This window comes from Lasioglossum baleicum, chromosome 13, assembly GCF_051020765.1.
Source record: "Lasioglossum baleicum chromosome 13, iyLasBale1, whole genome shotgun sequence".
Classification (NCBI taxonomy): Eukaryota; Metazoa; Arthropoda; class Insecta; order Hymenoptera; family Halictidae; genus Lasioglossum; species Lasioglossum baleicum.
This window is the reverse complement of record NC_134941.1, coordinates 11,918,679-11,938,111: the sequence shown is the minus strand read 5'-3', so window position 1 is coordinate 11,938,111 and position 19,433 is coordinate 11,918,679. Positions and strand designations below refer to the sequence as shown.

At 39.3% G+C, this 19,433-nt stretch overlaps 3 protein-coding genes across 18 annotated transcripts in view; 1 reads left to right on the top strand and 2 right to left on the bottom strand.

Annotated features, from left to right (window-relative positions):
• Positions 1 to 1,150: 1,150 nt before the first annotated feature.
• Positions 1,151 to 5,554, top strand: Pldn (biogenesis of lysosomal organelles complex 1 subunit pallidin). The gene is made up of 6 exons (XM_076436669.1): positions 1,151 to 1,463; positions 1,629 to 1,720; positions 1,794 to 1,904; positions 1,991 to 2,078; positions 2,150 to 2,236; positions 2,447 to 5,554. The coding sequence occupies exons 2-6, from the start codon at positions 1,656 to 1,658 to the stop codon at positions 2,561 to 2,563; spliced, it is 468 nt and encodes a 155-aa protein (XP_076292784.1). The 5' UTR covers positions 1,151 to 1,463; positions 1,629 to 1,655; the 3' UTR covers positions 2,564 to 5,554.
• O-fut2 (O-fucosyltransferase 2) lies at positions 2,607 to 4,762 on the bottom strand. Of its 2 annotated transcripts, XM_076436625.1 has the most exons (8): positions 4,478 to 4,762; positions 4,279 to 4,415; positions 4,076 to 4,201; positions 3,751 to 4,018; positions 3,498 to 3,690; positions 3,124 to 3,301; positions 2,916 to 3,045; positions 2,607 to 2,836 (listed from the first exon to the last, which is right to left on the bottom strand). In XM_076436625.1, exons 1-8 carry the CDS (start codon positions 4,630 to 4,632, stop codon positions 2,686 to 2,688), a joined length of 1,338 nt encoding a protein of 445 aa, XP_076292740.1. In that variant the 5' UTR covers positions 4,633 to 4,762; the 3' UTR covers positions 2,607 to 2,685. The 2 variants fall into 2 exon arrangements, with proteins under 2 accessions (XP_076292740.1, XP_076292739.1); XM_076436624.1 differs by having other exon boundaries at positions 3,751 to 4,201.
• Positions 5,015 to 19,433, bottom strand: part of Liprin-alpha (PTPRF interacting protein alpha) — a 52,503-nt gene continuing 38,084 nt past the window's right edge. The window contains exons 6-22 of one of the 15 annotated variants that reach the window (XM_076436577.1): positions 18,600 to 18,827; positions 17,031 to 17,318; positions 16,779 to 16,922; positions 15,732 to 15,891; positions 15,293 to 15,654; positions 14,979 to 15,221; positions 14,601 to 14,783; positions 14,434 to 14,526; positions 14,192 to 14,352; positions 13,799 to 13,843; positions 12,154 to 12,385; positions 11,827 to 11,972; positions 11,531 to 11,743; positions 11,068 to 11,331; positions 10,834 to 10,990; positions 10,516 to 10,632; positions 5,015 to 10,441 (exon numbers count right to left, since the gene is read on the bottom strand). In XM_076436577.1, coding sequence (XP_076292692.1) covers positions 10,352 to 10,441; positions 10,516 to 10,632; positions 10,834 to 10,990; positions 11,068 to 11,331; positions 11,531 to 11,743; positions 11,827 to 11,972; positions 12,154 to 12,385; positions 13,799 to 13,843; positions 14,192 to 14,352; positions 14,434 to 14,526; positions 14,601 to 14,783; positions 14,979 to 15,221; positions 15,293 to 15,654; positions 15,732 to 15,891; positions 16,779 to 16,922; positions 17,031 to 17,318; positions 18,600 to 18,827 — 3,126 coding nt within the window. In that variant the 3' untranslated portion in view covers positions 5,015 to 10,351. Of the gene's footprint in view, positions 10,442 to 10,515; positions 10,633 to 10,833; positions 10,991 to 11,067; positions 11,332 to 11,530; positions 11,762 to 11,826; positions 11,973 to 12,153; positions 12,386 to 13,798; positions 13,844 to 14,191; positions 14,353 to 14,433; positions 14,527 to 14,600; positions 14,784 to 14,978; positions 15,222 to 15,292; positions 15,655 to 15,731; positions 15,892 to 16,778; positions 16,923 to 17,030; positions 17,319 to 18,599; positions 18,828 to 19,433 lie in introns of all 15 variants that reach the window. The other 14 variants (XM_076436574.1, XM_076436579.1, XM_076436583.1 and 11 more) reach the window with 14 other exon arrangements.

Below are 19,433 nucleotides of genomic sequence, written 5' to 3'. Positions count from 1 at the left end.
TCCTATGTCCTATACCACCGACGAGATACATACTCGTGATTTCTATTGAGTGATGCAACATATGTAATACAAAATTGATACTAGATTGTTGCTAGAGATCTATTCTAGTTTCTTCGATCATAAATCTTCACAAATTAGGTCCGGAGAGTGACAAAATAATTTATTTGTAAGATGGGGTCAATATTTTTCTAGCTCACTTCTGGACAGAGGTCCAGAAAATTGTTAATAACTATTTAACAACTAACAACACCCATTGAAAAACTATATGTGAAAGTAGCAGGAGGTCCACCTTGTATTCTCCAATCGCTAAAGTTTATAAATTATTGCTGTGAAGCGAGTAATTAATAAATTATCGGTTGATTTGATGGCTCAGTGGGATTCGCCATTGCTGCCGTTGTCGGATACCTCCTCGCATATCATGTACTCCTGGTAATACCAGGAGATTCTAAGCGCCGCAGAAGCGTTTTACACATCGGGAAAATTAGTTCACAACTCGTCCCAGAGATGGCGACACTATCGCGCCACTCTCTCTATCCTTGTCGCACATTCAACCTCTCCTTGTCTTACACATTACTTGCATAGGAGAAACGAATTCCATCTGCAAAAATTGTTAATAACTAATTAAATACTAGTCAGATCTACAAAAACTTACTACTGGATTGATGCTAGAGATCTATTCTAATTTCTTCGATCATAAATCTTCACAAATTATGTCCGGAGAGTGAGAAAATAATTTATTTGTAAGATGGTGTCAATAATTTCCAGCTTACTTTTGGACAGAGGTCCGGAAAATTGTTAATAACTATTTAACAACTAACAACATCTAATCAAAAACTATACGTGAAAGTAGCAGGAGGTCCGCCTCGTATTCTCCAATCGTTAAAGTTTACAAATTGTTGCTGTGAAGCGTGTAATCAATGAATCATTGATTGATTTGATAGATTTGTGAGATCGGTCTATGTCTGCCCTTGTCGAATACCTCCTTGCTCAGCATGTGTGCCTGTTACTTACCAGGGGATTCGAAGCGCCGCGAAAAAGGAGGTGGCACGCTCTTCTGTCCTTGTCGCACGCTATCACCGTCCTTGTCTTACACATGGGAAGGATAGGGGAAATTAGTTCGCAAACCCGCCGCCGTAGGTGGCGTCACCATCGTGCCACTTTCGGTACGATTGTCATAAAAATTTAAATTCATTTAAAATGCAAAATGGTACCGAGCGTGTACGATGCGAGTTTCGTAATGTTTAAGGAAAACGGCAGACGATTGAAATTAAAATTGATTATTATCCGAATAAATAATTAACGCTTTTCACGTTGATATAGTGAATGATGACCACACAAATGCGCGCACGTGTATACGTGTGTTATATACACGAGGTCGAAATCAGCTGACTTATTCCGAAAGATTGTGTATATATTAATCAAACGATCAGCGGTGTCTAAAAGTAATTGTTTTTTATTTTTAAGTAAGTATATATCTTCTTCACGAATTATATCGATTTTCTATCCGGTGTATTATGTTAAAAAATCCATATTACATGACAGTTATTATTTGTGTTTAACAGCTGTCAAACTGGCGATGCAGGTTATTATTTAATTAAAATTCTCACGGTCTTTTTAATATGTTGCAGTGACTATTTAATAAAGGATCATTGAAGATGATGACTGATTTAGAAGAATCAGAGGTGAAGAAAGTTCAGTCGAAGATTGTAACACGTGATGGGTGCTCGTCTTGTTTTCTAATGCAATCTGTTTGTTTACAAACAGTGCGTATAACTTTGTTTGTTGTTCCACAGCGACGATGAGCAGCAGGATTTTTCGGAAGCGGCGAAGAAATTGGCCGAGGGACTTTTGAGCATTTATAAATCACCGTTGGAACAGGTTCATAAAGAGCTGACTGAAGTAACGTAAGTAAAATCATTTATTAGATTTTATTGTATTCATTACATTTACTATAATTGTTATATTTTCGTGGTATATTGTTCCTTTTCAGAGGCAAACAACAGGCTTTACTTAATCAGATGCAAGGAGAGAATAAAAAGCTTCAGGAAACTTACGAAGATGTTGACCTAAATAAAATGGTATGAATGAACCTTTCGTATGACTTCACCGATTGTTAAATGTACATTACTTTAACGGCTGTACATTGCAGTTTCAAACGGTAAAAGTTTATCAAGGGAAGTTAAGTATCATGAAGAAAGAGATGGCTTCGATCCACGAACGTACATTCAAATTAAAAGTAAGTGTGAATATAACTAATTCTTTATTTATATGTATTTTTAACCCTCGTCAAATTGACACAGTGGTAAGAGATCGATGAAATAACAAATTTTAATTCAAATTGATGAGTTAACATTTACATCTTAATAAAAGTCACGAAGATTCGGGCAAATTTACTTACAAATAACAGAACAGTAAAGCTTATTAATATGCTATTTTATTTATGCAGAAACGAGCGTTAAGATTACAACAAATGAAACAAAAGGAAGCCTTGAATAGGGAACAACAGCGCGAACAAGAAATTCGTCGTGAACAAGATTTAATTGGTAAACCCGTAATAAGTTAAGAAAATTAAGCCAAACGAAAGATGATTAACGACAGAAAAACAGTTTAAATGTACACAAGAGCAATATATTTATACAGTCATTGTTTACATTAAAACTAATACTTGATTCATATTTTTATATATTACCAAACGATCTCCCATTGTCCGTTCGAGCTACATTTTTTATGATCTTTACACAAAACATTAAATGTTGTTTTCGACGGAAAACCGATAATCTCTCTCTCTTCTTGTATCCTGAAAGTGAACGTTGATTCACGTGTTCCCAGGAAGTACCTAAAGGAGAATATTTTTCTATATTTTATTTTATTTGCAATAAGAAAACGAAATATATGACTGTTATAAATTTGTATACCTTGCGTAAGAACAAATAATTTGATCGATAATCGCTACTCCACCGTCCTTGAATTTATTTAGAATATAATCCGATGGAATGTATCTAAGTACTGCATACTCGGGCAAATATTCTTTAAGTTCGTTGAATTCTGTAAAATATTTATTCAATCAATGTTTTAAGTTTTTATTTGTTTTTAATCGTACGTAGTATATCAAAAACAATTTACCATCTTCTGTGGCATCGGTAGCAACAAACAGAACATTCAATCCAAGCGTATCCAATTGTCTCCTCAACTGAGAAGCAGCAGATTTGATTGTTGGCACTGTGGAAGCACGACCGACCACAAAATCGCCTCTTCTTAAATGAGTAGCTAGGTACGGTCCTCCAACAGCGTTTCTTCTATTCTGTAATTCAGTAACGTTATTACCAGACTGCGGATGTTTATGGAATTTTCAATTTTTGTTGGTAATAACATTTGTAGGTCCAAAATCAATAAAAATGTACTAACTTCTGTCGTACTTGATACACCAGCATTTTTTGAAAATTTTTATAAACCATAAATGCATAAAGATCCGCAGTCTAGTTATTACATGTTTATACCTTTTCTTGAGTCCAGTCAGTTGGTCTATCAGTCTTATCATCTTTATTTGTCGAATTAAGAAAATGTTTCCTGTATTCGTTAGCAACTTTGTATAACTCAGGATTGTATCTCATGCTGCGTCTGGCTCTCCAATATTCTTGCGATCCATAAGAGTCGTGTAATGCAATTTCCATGTGATCGAACATTACAGATCTGCGTTAATAAATTGAATTGCATCGAAACTTGTACATACAATATAAAGTATTTTCTTACCTGTAACTAGAAGGCTGCAGATTGTGTTTTAATTCTGACATCATTCCATGGAATTTGATACATTTAATGGTTTCAGAAGTTACATTATGGTATGCCCAAAAGTATCTACCATATCTTACGGATCCTGGTTTGTTATACTGTAAAGATTCGCCAGTGCATTCCACTAATTCATTTTTGTCTTCAAATTTCCCTGTTTTAAACATTTCTTCATCGTTCTGCAGTATATAGACAACATCGAGTTGCGTATGCTTTTTCTTGGAAGGGTACTCTGAAAATATAAACATTACCAATCCCATAAGCCATTGTAAAATAGCTAGTGTTATACCTTGTAAAAATTGATGCATTTCAATGACTGGTATATACTTTTGGAGACTGGGAATATCAAAAAACAGGCTCCAAGGCAGTTGTGTTTGAGGTCCTATATTTTTAGATTGCCAATGATACAAATTACCTAGAAAGAAATGAAAATATGTAATGAACGTGTCTTCACAAACATTGAATAACAATAAAGTTGAATGATAAAATTACCCCATGGTGGCAACACTAATTTCCACATATATTTTTCTTCATCTTTGATTAAATTTTTTAGAAAAACTGCTACACGCACATAAACGTCTCGTCTGAGATTGACACCCTCCGGTGGATTAACATCGTACAGAATGTAACTGAAAAACATTTTATGTCAGAAAATTGTTAATTTTGATAAATGAAAAAATTTATTCGGTACCGGTTGTTCGAGTAATGTGTTTGAACATCGCATTTTTGATCGGTCTCTTCGTATTCATCTATTTGATTACAGAACGTACTTTCGGTTGCACATTGTATAAAATTAATATAAAACAATATAAAATATAAGGCCTTGAAGCTTAACAAGTTTAACATTTTGAGGTTATATTGGTTATGTATAATATTGTACAAGAATCTGCCACAAAACAATGTTAAACAATGTAAAATATAATATTGTAATGCCACTATACAATCGGTCTAAATATGTGTAAGCTGTATATTTTTGGATAAAATAAATCTATTTTTCCGACTTGTGTTCGAAGCTGTTTCGTTTGGGATTAATGAACTGGAATGAATCGGTTTATTCAATGTAATATTTTTCTTAAATAATGATGATAAAGGACAGTAAAAAAACAACAGCAGTAGCAACAACATTGTACAGGTTGATCTTTGTTACACACGAATTACAGACTCATATCTCCCTTACTTAAAAATGGTTGATGGGTAGATTACAATTTGCTAATTCAATCGATAATAGTTTATAATAATGGTAATAATAATTATTATTTATCGTCTTATACAATATTTATAATTCATAGTTCAGTTAACATAGTTTGTGTCCTGCTTATACCAAAGCAGGGCTGTTATATGTTACATTTACTGCGACTCGTTTCCCATATTCTTCCATTTATCCTATTAAAGTATACACTTGGCATATAAAAATTACAAGGACAATTTATAATGGTAATGGTAGTAGCGGTAGTTGTAGTTATAGTAATGATAGTGGTAGCACTAATGGTATTTGTAGTTATAGTAATAGTCATAGTAGTAGTATTAGCAGCGGTAGTGATAGCGATAATAGTATTATCGTTATAATTATTTATCCAATAACTATGTCCTGTTACCATTCTTGTCTTTCATTGATTTTACTTTGTCTACACGTATACTTGCATGGAAATCTTCAGGTCCAATTCTTATGGTTTCTCAAGATTCCAGTGTGTTTTTTTCATTTTTTTTCTTTTCATTTTTCACAAAGGGGGTAACAGAAGTTCGAACTGTCCCCTTACAAAAATTTGTGCCTCGTTGTGATTTCTTCAAAATGTGTGCCGTTTTGTTATACTTCGTTTTCCTCACATTTTATTAGCAATGACGTTAACCGGTAGTAGAATTCGTAGTCAGCAAACATTGGTATATACTGTAATACTGAATTGTTGTTATAATAAATATAACATGAAATTCATTTCTATTAGACTAATTCTCTTCCTTGTTTTGCATCCGTCTATATGAATTCTCTATTGTTAACATCACAGCTAAAAGGGTGCCTTATTTCAACATGAAACACACTATCTTACATTCATTACAAAAAACGTGAAGTAGTACACGATATTAGTAAACTTTCAAACAAAATATAATATTCTGCACAAACTGCACAGTGCACGCATTCAATTATACTACACATCGTACTGTCGCTCTCCATGTATACTTCTCCCCCTTGTTTTCTGCATACACGCATACCCTAATGCCATATCGAACTGCCTTCTTTGGCTCATCGTTTATAATAATAAATACTAACAGAAAATTGCCGTTGTTGTACCAAAGAAAACTCAAATTAATTATTAACAGATAAATACAGATTACATCATAAAATTGATTTGTGTAATCCATATAGATCTAGAACCGAATGTCTTTTCAAGTTTTTCTCTATTGTTCGCAGCAAGATAATCAATTGAACTATTAAGCTAGCACTTTGAAAAGTTATGGTGCACTGTGTATTGTACTATATATGTTACAAATATATTTATATTTATATAGCTTGATACTACTTCACATTCAGAGAATTACATTTGACAATTACCCGCTTACTAGCACAATCGCAGTTTTATATGCTGGCACAGTTACCCGACACTCCAGGTAAGGTAGTCGATTAAAAATAAAATCATACATATTAGTCAATTTCGTAGTTTGTTACGTGGAATCATTGCGTACAATAAATTATATATTATGCTTCATTCTGCAGCTAATAAACTCGATAAAAAAGAATATTGACTTATTTTCCATTTTTAGTTTTGAATGCGCGTTAATTTAAGCTGCTTCTCGCGACTTTTTGTTATTAATCAGACATTGTAATCGATTTTACATTCTCGGCAGCCATTTCATTGTTCTCAAAACTAATATCAAGACCGAAGTATATTTAACTGCATTGGGCTCGTAATAAAACCTTCGAAAATTACAAGATCGTTAATAAATAATTCATATATACACAGAGAAATATATATATACACACACACATACTCACACGTGTGCGCGCGTGAGAGCGCGCATATTTATTTACAATATAATTATAGCAGTAACACTCACAAACGTATGTCGTACCGAAAAATTCAGAATAAATGTTGAAATTGTTCTTCCGTCCAGTTCGGCCGAATTGAGCGTAAGAAAGTGTGTGTATCTGAAGAAACGAATAAACGCTATCAAGTAATAAACACATGCTACGGATTGTTACATCACAATATTATACAATATTACGTGTATGTTTTTACCATATGCTAGCTCGTGTTGTTCGTTCTGGACAAAACGATAATTGGAACCTAGCGAAAAGAAAGACTTGCTTCGAATAGAAATCTTCCTAGAAATACTTTTTACAATCTTATGATATGTGTCAACCGATGATAGGCGGAAACTTAGATGTTAAATGTCTTTCTTTAAGCACTATTTACGCTTAACAATAAGAAGCATTCAACAAAGGAAAACTCTTCCAGCATTGCTGAAGACAATATTTAATACATCGACGTCGATACGAATAAAAAATATGGCGGGTTTGCTTTTCTTCTATGCAGACACGAACGAAATGAAAGTGAACCGAAGTCAAGATCAAGTTTTATACGACAATTGTTCATGTTCTTGGTAAAAACATTACGCGTCGAATAGCACAAGTTCGTCGTCTGTTAAATACGATTAGTTCTGCTTACTCAAGCTCTATTCGATACCGAGCAGTCGGAGGCTGGACTCAGGCGAGAATTCTCTGTATCTATGTATATTATTTATACTTAAATACATAGAAAGCGGCGAAGCTGCTACATATACCGAGTTATGATTTACATATTCGAGTGATTATAAACGTGGCTGCATCATTTTGGAAGGTTTCCTTTCATTTGCTTTCCTTGGAATGTCCATGGACACTATTAACTAGCGTACATTAAAAATAAGTTCAGTCATTTACACACACTGCGGACACTTCCGAAAGGGAGAGACGGCCATTCTGTTTCACAAAGTGCCTCAGCATTTGTATAATTCTATTCATTTTGTACAAATTAGTTCTGTACAATCGTCTAGCATGTATATTAGTGAAAAGAGCATGTATACAGTACTATTGTAGATACGCATGCTCTACTTCGATTGTAGTTTCTCCTCTAATAATTCTATGCGTATAGAAAAATTCGGTATTGTGCTAAATAACTTAAAAAAGAAAAAAAAACGTTTCTATACCTTTTTCTCGAATGCGTGAATTTGTTTTGTGTTTGTCTTTGTTCTATCGTTTCGTTTTAACCCGGCTTCCCAACAAAGTCGAAAGTCGAAAGCAACATCCATTTGCAACGATGAACGCAAAGAGGTCGGTGCCCATGAATTAATCATACCATAAAGATTTATACAGAGAAAAAAAGGGGGTACCACCATGTTTCAGTATTGAGGTAGCGTAACGTTGCTTTGGCTTAGCGAGTCTTTTCTGATTATCTAGAAATATTTCCACTGATCGGTGGTACTCGAGAGAAAAGTATTACACGCCGAAGGATGTGATGAAACTGTACAGTAATGATCTTTACACGTAGATATTCTCATCTTTCATCTTCTCTCTCTCTCTCGCTCGCTCTCTCTCACTTTCTCTCCCTCTCTCTCATTCTTTCTATCTCTCTACCGCGCGAATAATTCGAGTGCCGACGTTCGAATTCCCATACACGTGTGTATGATTGTACAATCATCGTACTGTATTGCGATGTCTTTGGTAGAAACTATTTGGTACGTATGCGCCCATTCGGAAGGTCTTTGCAGAGCCATGAAGTTACAACGAATGAACAGCTTGCAGGGGGTTTTAGGTAGTTCACAGGGAAACAAACATCAACAACAATGATTCCTCAAGTATCAACAACATTAACAACATCCCATTATAACTTATCATCATTATTGTGATCGTCTTTAATCGTGATCAGTTTTTTTCCTCTTTTTTGTTTTCTTTGTTACGTCGATTACAGTCGCTGTCGTCAAGTCTCAGTCTTTTGCCACACCTTTCAGCTCGATAACATTTGTAATGGGTAATTCTAATTATCATAGCAATCATTGTCTTCAGCATACTCGTCACTACCGTTATTTAGTTAATTATTTATGGCCATTGTCAGCGTCGTCGACGCCTCCCTACTATGGCCAAAATCGTCTCTCGTTAGCTTCTCGTTCGCATTTACAATAACGTTCGCGCCGAATACTCACTCGCTACCGATCGAGTTCTAGTAGCAGTCAATCACTCTGGAACTTTCAATCAACAGAATTACAAATACATCACGGATGATCTATCGATGACGGGTTCGTCGAACGAGAAAAATAAAAAAAACTGGAGCTAGAAATGCTAGAGAGAGGAATGAGAAACCTATTTACTTCTTTCGTTATCTGATCGCGAGAAATGAGAAACGATGAAACGATATATATATATATATATATATATATATATATATAGTTATGCTCGACCGATATCGATAGTTCCGTTTATCAATTAAAATTACAAAGTTCCTTAACGTTATAACATCTACTAACGCTTCGTACACGTACTTATATATTGCGCGAATATTTTGGTATAAAATGTCTGTCTCTAGTCCATGGTAAATAAAAAGCGAGCCTTTCAAACACGTCCATGCAACTGGTATTCCCTTGTTCGTTTCTCTTTTTTCTCTTGATAATCTAATTATGATAGTTGCTTCGGTGTATTTGTTTTAAATATATTACGTGTTTATATGTGATCTACAAACATTTAAAATTCATCGAAATAACAGAGGAGAACAAGTAATTCTCACCCTCCTTCTGTACAAAGATTTATATATGCGTATGTATACATATATGTACATATACATACACACATATACAATGGCGTATTAGGTCACTGTCTTATAGATGCAGAAATATAGAACGCAGTCTTTTTGCCTTGTACATAAATAGTTTCCTCGAGAGCGATGGCACTAATGTATAATTTCAGGATCTCTTTCACTTTGTGCGGTAAATGGTATGAAAATAGATATCGTTTCGACTATTCGTTATAGAGTATAAGTAGACAAATATAGTATAAGAAATATGTAATCGCGTCGTGGAAATGTTTTTACAAACTATCGGTCACGTTTTTCAATCTACAAAATCACCGTTCTTATAACAAATCAGAATAAATTAGAATTATTGTCGTAATTACCTATCAACTGATCTTATGGCTTTCGAGGAAAAGAAAAGTATACAGATCGCACACGACGACGTACCCGACCGCTCACTACATTTCGGTATCTATACGAGAGCAATTGTGATTCAGAATCCATCGTTATTCTTCATCGGAACGCGTAACATGCGGCCTATGAAACGCGCGCGATATAAAAATCGATAAAACGCTTTCGTAAACGCTTGCGCGATCGCACACCCCCTTCTTACTTTTTAACAGTTCATGCCCTGAAGAAACAAATACTCCATACCACCGCATGTTACATTCTTAACAGTATGAAGATACCCTTAGAATGATACTTAAAGCTCTTACAACTTTTACAACACACTTGCGCACAGAGAGTAGTAATAGCTGGGGTTTGGACTAGACGTGATGTGGTTGAAGATGAGGCAGCCTGCTGGATAAGTTGGATCAGGATGTCATACTATTCGCTTCATCGAGTCGCCTCTCTGTTCCTACCGCTAATAAATTTGCAAATTCCCTTTCTAATAGTTGTCGAGCCTGTTGCAAACAAACAAAAATATATCACAAGTTAATAACACCCCTAAATATTGATTCTTCGATCTACAACTTACTTGTGTATTTTGTGTTGGGATCTGCAACGCCAGGGCAAAACTATTCGCATCGAAACCTTCGTCAAGGGCTATAAGCGCTCCGTGCATCCCCGACTCCAAAAGGTTGTTCCCATATTCCTGCACACACAAAGTCATGTTTTATCGCGGCCCCTCATCTCCGCACTTTAATTCGTCCCCCGATGTCCGATCGACACAATGGAAAAATGAATAATTCAGTTTATACATTTTCTCTTTGAATATGAACAACTGTGGTAGCATGAAACACGATTCAAATAAGAGATCAGACTCTCGGATGCAATGAAAAACTTTTGAAATTACTCTCAGGCCGATCGATTGAACCCATCTTATAACGCGGTCGTTGCTCCACACAAGAACGTCGACGTTCGCGTCCTCCGCCATTTGTCTTCTTTCTTCTAATTGCTGCCTATCGTAGTTTAGCCGCTTCAAACAGGAAATGCCGTATTGTAAACTTGTTCTGCGAACATCGATTAAGCTCAATCAAATCCCGGATCTCTGACCTTTTATCTCTTTCTCTAGACTCTTTAACGTTACCTGTGAAAACTATCAACCATTTTCAGTTGAATACGCAGGTCTTTTTTAGTGAGATGATCCAGCATTCTAGCATCAACAAGGCACTCCATGAAAGTGGATCGATACTGAGGCAATCCAAGGCTTGGCAGCCAAACGTTACCAATCCATTCGTGGTTCATATCTCCGAATGCTAAGGTTGTGCGAGAGGTTTTCGGCGCTGACGGACTTGTCAGCGACACCATTTCCTGGATAGCTAGCCGGAGCTTCAGCCGGTGGAGACGACAACTGCGGACAGGATTAGAGCCGATCAAGTATTTGTTGCTAGAAGGTTACGACTCGTCGTGTTTCATAAATCATGGTACAAATTAGAAGGTTAGGTTAATCCTATGACTGGAAATAAGACGAAGAACAAGCTATAGATCGACCTGACCTAATTTGGACCATGAAACACACGGTATATTCATAAATAGACTCAGTCTCGTACCTTATACCAATTTCGCGTTGTATCTCGTTGTCGCCTAGGGCACTCATTATCGCGCCGCTTTTGACGTTGGCTCGGCAGGCTGCGACGTACCAAGTTGGCATGCCCACCCATAATTCAAGCCAGGCTACCACAGTCGGTCCGTTCCACAAAGCGAATGGTGTTCCAGCCTTCATCGCCTCCGCCAACAGTTCATGGCGCGACGAATCTAACATGCTACCAAACATACTAGGACTGAAATCAAGTACATTGATTACGCTTATTTTGTGTATACTCACGGGAGACTCCTGTCTCCTTACCTCTTCTTTTTCCTACGGTCGAAGTCGATCTTGCTGCCCATAGTTCCCGCCACGGCTACGCTATCACCATAATCAGGGTCAGCAGGCGTGCTCGCACCTCCCATTCCTGACATGTTTCCTGGCATTGGCGTGTCTTTCCCCTTGATCTGTTAAAAATCAAAGATGCTTCAGGATACATATAATTCGAAGAAATCTACAAAACGTATTTTGAACATTTTCAATGTACGTCTTCGCGTCAGATAGTCAACTTTTCTTTTAATAGTGTCCCAATGTTACCGTGACAGACTGTAGGTTTCATTTAAAATGGCTAACACACTTGTTGCTCACCTTCTCCTTCTTACTGAAGAATCTGCCAAGGCTGATCTTGATGCCCTTCTTCTTCTGAGCCGCAGCCACCGCTGCCTGCATGTGCAAGTGCGGGCTAGATAGCTGTCCAATTGGCAATCCAACGCCGGACAAGTTGTTTTTGTGCAAACTGTCCTGGCTACTGTGGCGTGAGGACAATGGGGAAGGGGGAGTCCCAGAATTGAGTGCGCCGTTGTTATGTTGCCCATGCCTGCTGCATGGAGCGCTAATCTAGTTTCTATGTCTACTCTAAACAATGCATTCTGGCCCACGCAAGAACACTATATTGCTTTTTTCTTTTTATATATCGCCTGTTCTAGATTCTATGCAATTTATAGAGAATATTTTCAGACTTTTGTCTCAAGAATACTTCATGTAATGTATGCGAAGGACAAAACTTTTTTACTATACGTTGTTGAACTTCTTAGTGCACTTTACTTATTGCATGAGGCCACGTGTAATCAAAGAACTTACTGAGCCAAGTGAATTGCATTACTGTCAAAAATATTAGCGATGGTATGGTCGTGTATGCGCTTGGGGAAGTTTGTGAATCTATAAGCAGAAATTTAGCTTCAAACGATGAAATGTATACAATACGGTTCTTTCACCGACAAGGGACATTAACAAATTGATACTGTAGCACCTTTGTCAATATTTTTGAAAGGATTCGATTATGAACAATAATTATAGATTTGTTTGCATGCGAAAGAGATCCTATCTACATTCTAATTGAATAATTGAATCATGACAGAATCGCTACAAGCTTGTTTCGCTATCGATCTAACGAAAAAGCGATATATACTATCCCGAACCGAATAGAGAGAATAAGAAATTTGTAATACCTACTCAGTATTACAGGCAAGGCATAAAAACCTGGAAATATAGCTGAACACTGCTTATGAGATAAGATTGTCGTATTTAAGTGTACTCGTTGGGGCAAAGATATAGAAGGATGGTGGTCTTTCGATATTCGTTTCGAACAGTCGTTATTATTTCGTTTAATGGATGGTACAATTGTTTGATTGAGCTATGTCGATCTATATCTTTGCAATCTATTTGGTAGAAAACAACCTTATTCGCACAGAAGACCGAGACGCGGTGTTAACTCGATGCAATTCTCTTGGCTGCCTAAATTCCCTCGTTTGTCTGAGACAGCGGTGTCTGTCGTGAACTGGGCAGGCTTGAATGTACGATGTGTGGAAGAAGCTACTATCAGTTTCTTCCAGGGACTCATTTCTATCAGATCTATCAGATGATTCGTCCGTACCACTGTGCTCGAAAATTGGGGCTGTGGGCATGTATGTAACACCTTGCACACTATATTCCATCAGGCGGTGTTGCTTTAGGGGATCAGACGACAGATGGACAAAAAACAAAAACAGAAGCAGGAACGTCTATGAGAAAGACAGAGATAGAGAGAAAGGAAGAGAGAAAGAGAGAGATCGTCTCGAGTCAAGTTCCATGTCGCCAAGCAAAAGGTACAAAAAGGGTCCTGTTACCGTCGGTGTCGTCACTAAAGCTCTCGACCTCAAAGCTGTTCATTTCATGCCCACATGGACCACTCAAATATGTCGCGCACAGCGGCATGTGTTGCGGATTACATGCAGTACTACAATCTTTAATTAACCTGTGAACAGGACCACTGCTGGGAAATCCAGTTTGTCCAGTACGTCTGGCAGCATAAACAACGTACAATGCTACTTACAACGTTATCGATTTGCCTTTGGCAATCTCATCTCTACGCACGCCAAGGACTTTGATCGATTGCGCTGAGATTCGAGCGCACAAGAATTGTAAACTTTACGAAATGTCCTCAATGGTCAGAGATGTGGTTGCTAAAGTACTGCTTAGAATTACACCGTCTCTTTCTCAAAGGTATTCACGTTGTTTACAGATGCTAACACTTTGGGGACGGGAGGCATCGTAGGAATTACTTTGGTGACCCGCTAGTGGTATAATAAGACTCGCGAACGCCGTCCCCAAGGTGATAATGCAACGAATCAGAAAATCGAGTGCGTACCTTCTGAGCTCCTCTTGACTATGAGCAAGTGCCTGTACTACGCGTTCCAGCCTGATCGATCGAGCGGTCAACGGCGATGCCGCATCGCTTCCACCACTTCCTGCACCACCGGTGCTGTCTCTTTCGCTCACCGAATGTAATTCTTCACCTGATAACTGTAACTGCGAATTTACACATACTATATCGTCTTCTGATGCGCCTAACTAGCTAACGCTAACGCGGAAAATAAAACAGTCGCTGACCTGGCTCGCGGGAAGAGATTCCGACAGTTGTCCTGGACTAGTTAATGAGGCGGCGTATTGATGGAGGTGCGCCGGTGACATCGATGCTGGTGCCTTTAAACAATTATCAACATATTAAAACAACAACTCTGCGAAACAAGCATTAAGTAGATTGGTTGCATACATACAGTATGATATTTATGCAAGTAATCCTTATTAGGACTATGATGAGATTTTGGCGTGGATCGCCCGCTCAACGGCGGCGATGCTCGTTCAAGACTTCGTCCTCTCGCTAATAGGTTCATATGTTCAAGACTACCGACGCGAGATTCCAACTCTTCTGCGCGTGCTTCAGTACTTTGTTTCTCTTGCTGCAACATAAACGTTCATGCTGTAATACACGATACGTTTATGCTGGCGTCTTAATTCGAATCGGCGTATCTGCCGAAAGTCTCCTTTCACGTGATCTTTCTCGGAATCAATTTTTCATCAGATACGCCCATTCGAATTAACACGGCAGCATAATCTATGTACGTATAGATACAAAGACATAGACGTTTGCTTACCTGAATCAGCATAATTTCATTATTAATTGCATCTAATTGTTCCTGTAACATTACCGCTAACGTTCGAGCTTCCGAACGATCTGTCGGACTAATTACATCGGCCGCGCAGCTGAAGAGACTCTCGTTGTCCCCGTCGCCTTCGGCGTCGCTGGAAACGTCAAACGCCTGCTGCACGTTAGCGAGGACATGCGCCTGCTGCAGCTTCTCCCATTCTTGTTCTGCCAGCGTACGGGGTACGTAATTCTGGTAGAAGAAGTCAGAAAATGTTTACTTTGCACAGAGACCGTCGGTTTCTCTGCCAATCCAATACATACTTTCGTCGTATCCTCGTCGATGGTAGATCGCTTCGCCGTTCTCCTTGGCAGAGAGTGCGTGTCGAAGCTACTGTGACTCGCACTCCTCGAGAAGGATCCAGGATCCACTGCGTTGGGTGACAAACTTCTGGTCAGTGCGTCTGTCTGTTGGATGTTGAACGCGATTTCTTGTTGCAGCATTTGTCGCTTCACATTGTCGATCTCGAGCCGAGCTTTTCCCAGCTCCTTCACTATCTCTGTCTTCTCGTTCTGCAGGTCTTCGGCCAGCTTCCTCGTCTGCTCCAGCTCCTGCGTCAGCGCATTCTTCTCTTTCAACGCCTGCATTCTCTCCTCCAGATGCGCCTGCAATCTCTCGTTCGACTCTGAATGGGAACACGAAACGGTGATCGATTACGAGAGTTTCTTAACGGGTGACCGAAGCGAAATGTACAGCAATTACCGGATAAAAGTTTATCAACGGTTGCACTAAGCCGCGTGTTATGCTCCTCGTTCATTTTAAGTCGTTGATTGACACGCATCACTTCCGCGTTCTTTTCCTCCAATTGCGTTTCTAATCTCTGTATCCTGTCCTCCGCACTGCCGTGCCTTTCTTGAGCCTGCTTATTAAACGATGCACATAATTAATATTACTGTACGAAACGCGAAGCTACGATGATTTAATGATCCTTCCTTCGATATACAATTACATGAAAACTTATCAACTATTTCAAGTCCCGAGCGACAAAAGACGAGACGAGTCTAGATAGTCTAACTTAGTGAAACAATGTACACGTGCCTCGTACACAGTATTCTAAAGAAACGTGACCAGAGAAACGAAACGATAAAGTACTAACAAGCTCCAAAAAATAATCACATCGATTGCGTTTGTTTGGTATATTCAGTGTTAGATTGAAAACTGGACGGATTATGATATCCCTCGGACACGAGAATTGTACGAATTCCAACATTACCTTCTCTGTACGAGCCCTTAGCTGTTATCATGTTAATAATAAACTGTAAGAAAAGGCTGAGTAGTGTTTGTTGTTTGCATGGCAGACAAAAGTCAGGTACTGCGTGAACAGTGGTATAATATGGGGTGGAACATTTAAAAGAAGATCATCCGAATATGTATCTTGCTGTTGACGGCAGAGAAAAACTGCACGAGACGAAATGCACTTGATTAACAATCTGGTGTCGCTGGTTTTCTGATAGGACCAAATGCATTTTCTTCTACCATCGATAGCAAGTGAAATATTCAGCTGAGCTGTTTCAAATGCTCCACTCTGCGTATTTGCGACAAGAAGAACACATCGCTGAGAATTCGAATATGTGAATTGAAGAGTAGAGAGAATCGTATATCTGAGTGGCAAGCAGTCTAGACAAAGATATTGTATATATATGTAATATTTATATATATGTAAATATATATTTGGGGAGAGTCGACAGAAGTGCAGAGGAATAAAAAAAGGACAAATTGATGATGCAACGACTTAATTCCCCTGCGTACCTGGTTGGGCCTCCTCACCTGCGTCAGAGCCTCCATCCTCTGCTTTAATTGCTCTTCCATTTCAGGAAGCTTGGAATACTGTGCCAATTTCTGTTCTGCCAATTCCAGTTTTTCCTGTATAGCTGCTATCTTCTCTTCTTGGAGCTGAGGAAGGTATGGAAATCAGTGACGGATTATTAAAAAATGAACGAGTAATGATGTGAACAGGGTGTCCGTTTTTTAAGTCGGAAAGTAACGGCCACAGTTACGTACCTTTAATTGGGCCTTCTTGTGCTGCAGCTCCTGTTCCAATTTCTCGTTGAGATCGTGGCTACTGGAGGACTCTCGTTGAGCCTGGAGGTACCGCTTCTCGAGTGTCGCTATCCTTTCCTCCTGATCCACTTTCTGTGCGACATTCTCATGCAAATCTCTCTGCAATTTCACGTTCGTCTCTTGGGTCTTCAGCAAGTCTTTCTGCGCTTTCGATAGGGTTTCCTCCAACTCTGCCACATGTCCAATTAACTCTGCCACCCGCCGTTGCCACGTGCTCAACTCTGAGCTCTAAAATAAACGGTTTCACTCTGTTATCATTGATTGTTTATCCGCGCGACCACCGACTATAGTTGTATGCTTGTAACAAGAGTATGGTGTTATCCATATCGAGGACAAGGCACAGCTACTATACATAGTCTGCGACGGGAGACAAGAAACTTTTGTCGTTTGTCCCTGAGTCGTGTGGGGAGGGGTGTTATGCGACAAACCGTCTGTCACAGATACACTGTATATGTCTGTCGTAGATTGTATATGTGTTAACGTTGTTTTCAGTATTGTATCGTGTTCGTCTACGAATTGTTACGGTAATAAACCAAGCTGTTCATAAGAAAAATATCTGCACGGGGGGGAAAGACAGAAAGGTCCATTCTTAGTTCACTAAAAACCATGCGAAACACGTCGAACATCGTCGTCATAGTCATTCCACAACATGCCATAGGCTGCGTCACTTCTTATGGTGCAACACAACAGAAGAGACCACAGTTGTGCAGAAAGAAATACACGACGTCACAAAATCTGTTGTGGTTTCTATCGACTAATTTCTTTTTCGAAAGGAAAAGAAGAAAACAGTTGATTCGCCAAGTGCATTTCGTTAAGGTTCTATCGGAGAGTTACAGAGTAGTCAAGACTATCGAAGTATCCTTGAAACACTTTCCAGTGTATCTTCGACCATGCACCATAAGTGGAAGGAAAACGCACAAGGAAAGTTTCTATTCTGTTCGATATCAAAACGCTTCGGCAAACTTGTGTCTTCAAAAACACATGCAGAGGGTGGGGGACGGGGAAAGTTTGTTCCCAAAGTCGGTTGCTGTATTCCCTCGCTCTGGTGACGCACAGTTGAGAAACAGAAAATGGAGCAGTCGTTCCTGCCTCTCAGCAGACCAAGGGAATACTGACACGGACCAGCTATGGGAATTGACAACAGACGATTACGGGAACAGTCAAGCGACACACTCCCGTAAGGTGTTACTCCACCCTACTCGCGTCTGCGACGTTTTCTACCCTCCACTGCCATGCTGAAGTCTCGGACTTTTCTCAGTAGCAGCAACAGTTTCGATTGTGTTACGCTGGCGCATGTGAAATGTCCGATTTTGGAATGAAAACATATTGAAACCTCAGAAGTTTTACTTGGAAGAAAGTAATGTTTCTGACGACCTAATTGCGAGTCCAGCTGGGCAGCGTGGGGTCGAAAGAGCCGCGTTTCATCGAAGATCTACCTGGATCTCTCTAGAAGGCTGATCATACGTACGCAAAGTTCGATTTCGCTCGGATCGACGCGTGTTGTCATACCTGCTTGTCAACGGTAGCTTGCAAATCAATTACTCTCGCCGTGGTGTCCTGGTCCGCCGGGTCCAGACTGCCATTGCTCAGCCTATTGCCAATTTCAGTCGACCTCTCGGTACCTAGTTTTTGTATCGACTGCGGCTGTGGTTGTTGTTGTTGCTGCTGCTGTTGCTGCTGCTGCGGGTGTTGTTGTTGCTGGCGTTCTTGCTGGCCCGCCGCCTGCTCAGTCTCATTCTGCCCGATCACAACACTACATTCAGAATGCCTCGCTCGCATTGCCTGTCCTGCATCGCCGCGCGATCTCCCAACTACTACGGCTAGACAACTATACGCGACTAAGCCACTACCGTGCACTAACGCAGACGCACTCTTATGGATGCAACGATCGAGGTGATTGACGAGCACACGTGGCAGCCGAGCTCTGATGTCGATCGGTACAGATTCGCGCTCTGCGATGACGTTTCATGTTCGAGGAAGGTGCTCGTGTAGCATCCGCGCTAACTTTGTTTGTTTGTAAAAATCACATCAAGTGTTGGTCTAGGAAACCAAAATGTGCGAGTACAGTGGCTGACAAACATGAGAAATCATTGTTTATTTTCTACGGTCAATTGTATACGATTTAAAACAGAAATGTAAAGGATAAACAGTGACTCCTCGCTTGTGTCTGCCACTGTAGCACAAAATACAGTTCTCTTAATCTTTTGAAACTGGCCGCACGAATACCTTGGCCTCTCGAGCTATATGATTCTAAATACGTCATGACTGCAGTCCTAATAAAAGTTTGATCCTCTCTGCGACAAGGTACGGCGCTATGCTCATACGATTATATAAACGATTGTA

Excerpts from the sequence above, each read along its gene's own strand:
- O-fut2 (XM_076436624.1), bottom strand. The coding sequence starts at position 4,632 with ATGTTAAACTTGTTAAGCTTCAAGGCCTTATATTTTATATTGTTTTAT. Across the intron at positions 4,416-4,477 it reads ACACATTACTCGAACAACCG|TTACATTCTGTACGATGTTA; the intron begins GTACCGAATAAA and ends AATGTTTTTCAG. Across the intron at positions 3,302-3,497 it reads CTGACTGGACTCAAGAAAAG|AATAGAAGAAACGCTGTTGG; the intron begins GTATAAACATGT and ends ACTGAATTACAG.
- Pldn (XM_076436669.1), top strand. The coding sequence starts at position 1,656 with ATGATGACTGATTTAGAAGAATCAGAGGTGAAGAAAGTTCAGTCGAAG. Across the intron at positions 1,721-1,793 it reads AAGATTGTAACACGTGATGG|CGACGATGAGCAGCAGGATT; the intron begins GTGCTCGTCTTG and ends GTTGTTCCACAG. Across the intron at positions 2,079-2,149 it reads ATGTTGACCTAAATAAAATG|TTTCAAACGGTAAAAGTTTA; the intron begins GTATGAATGAAC and ends TGTACATTGCAG.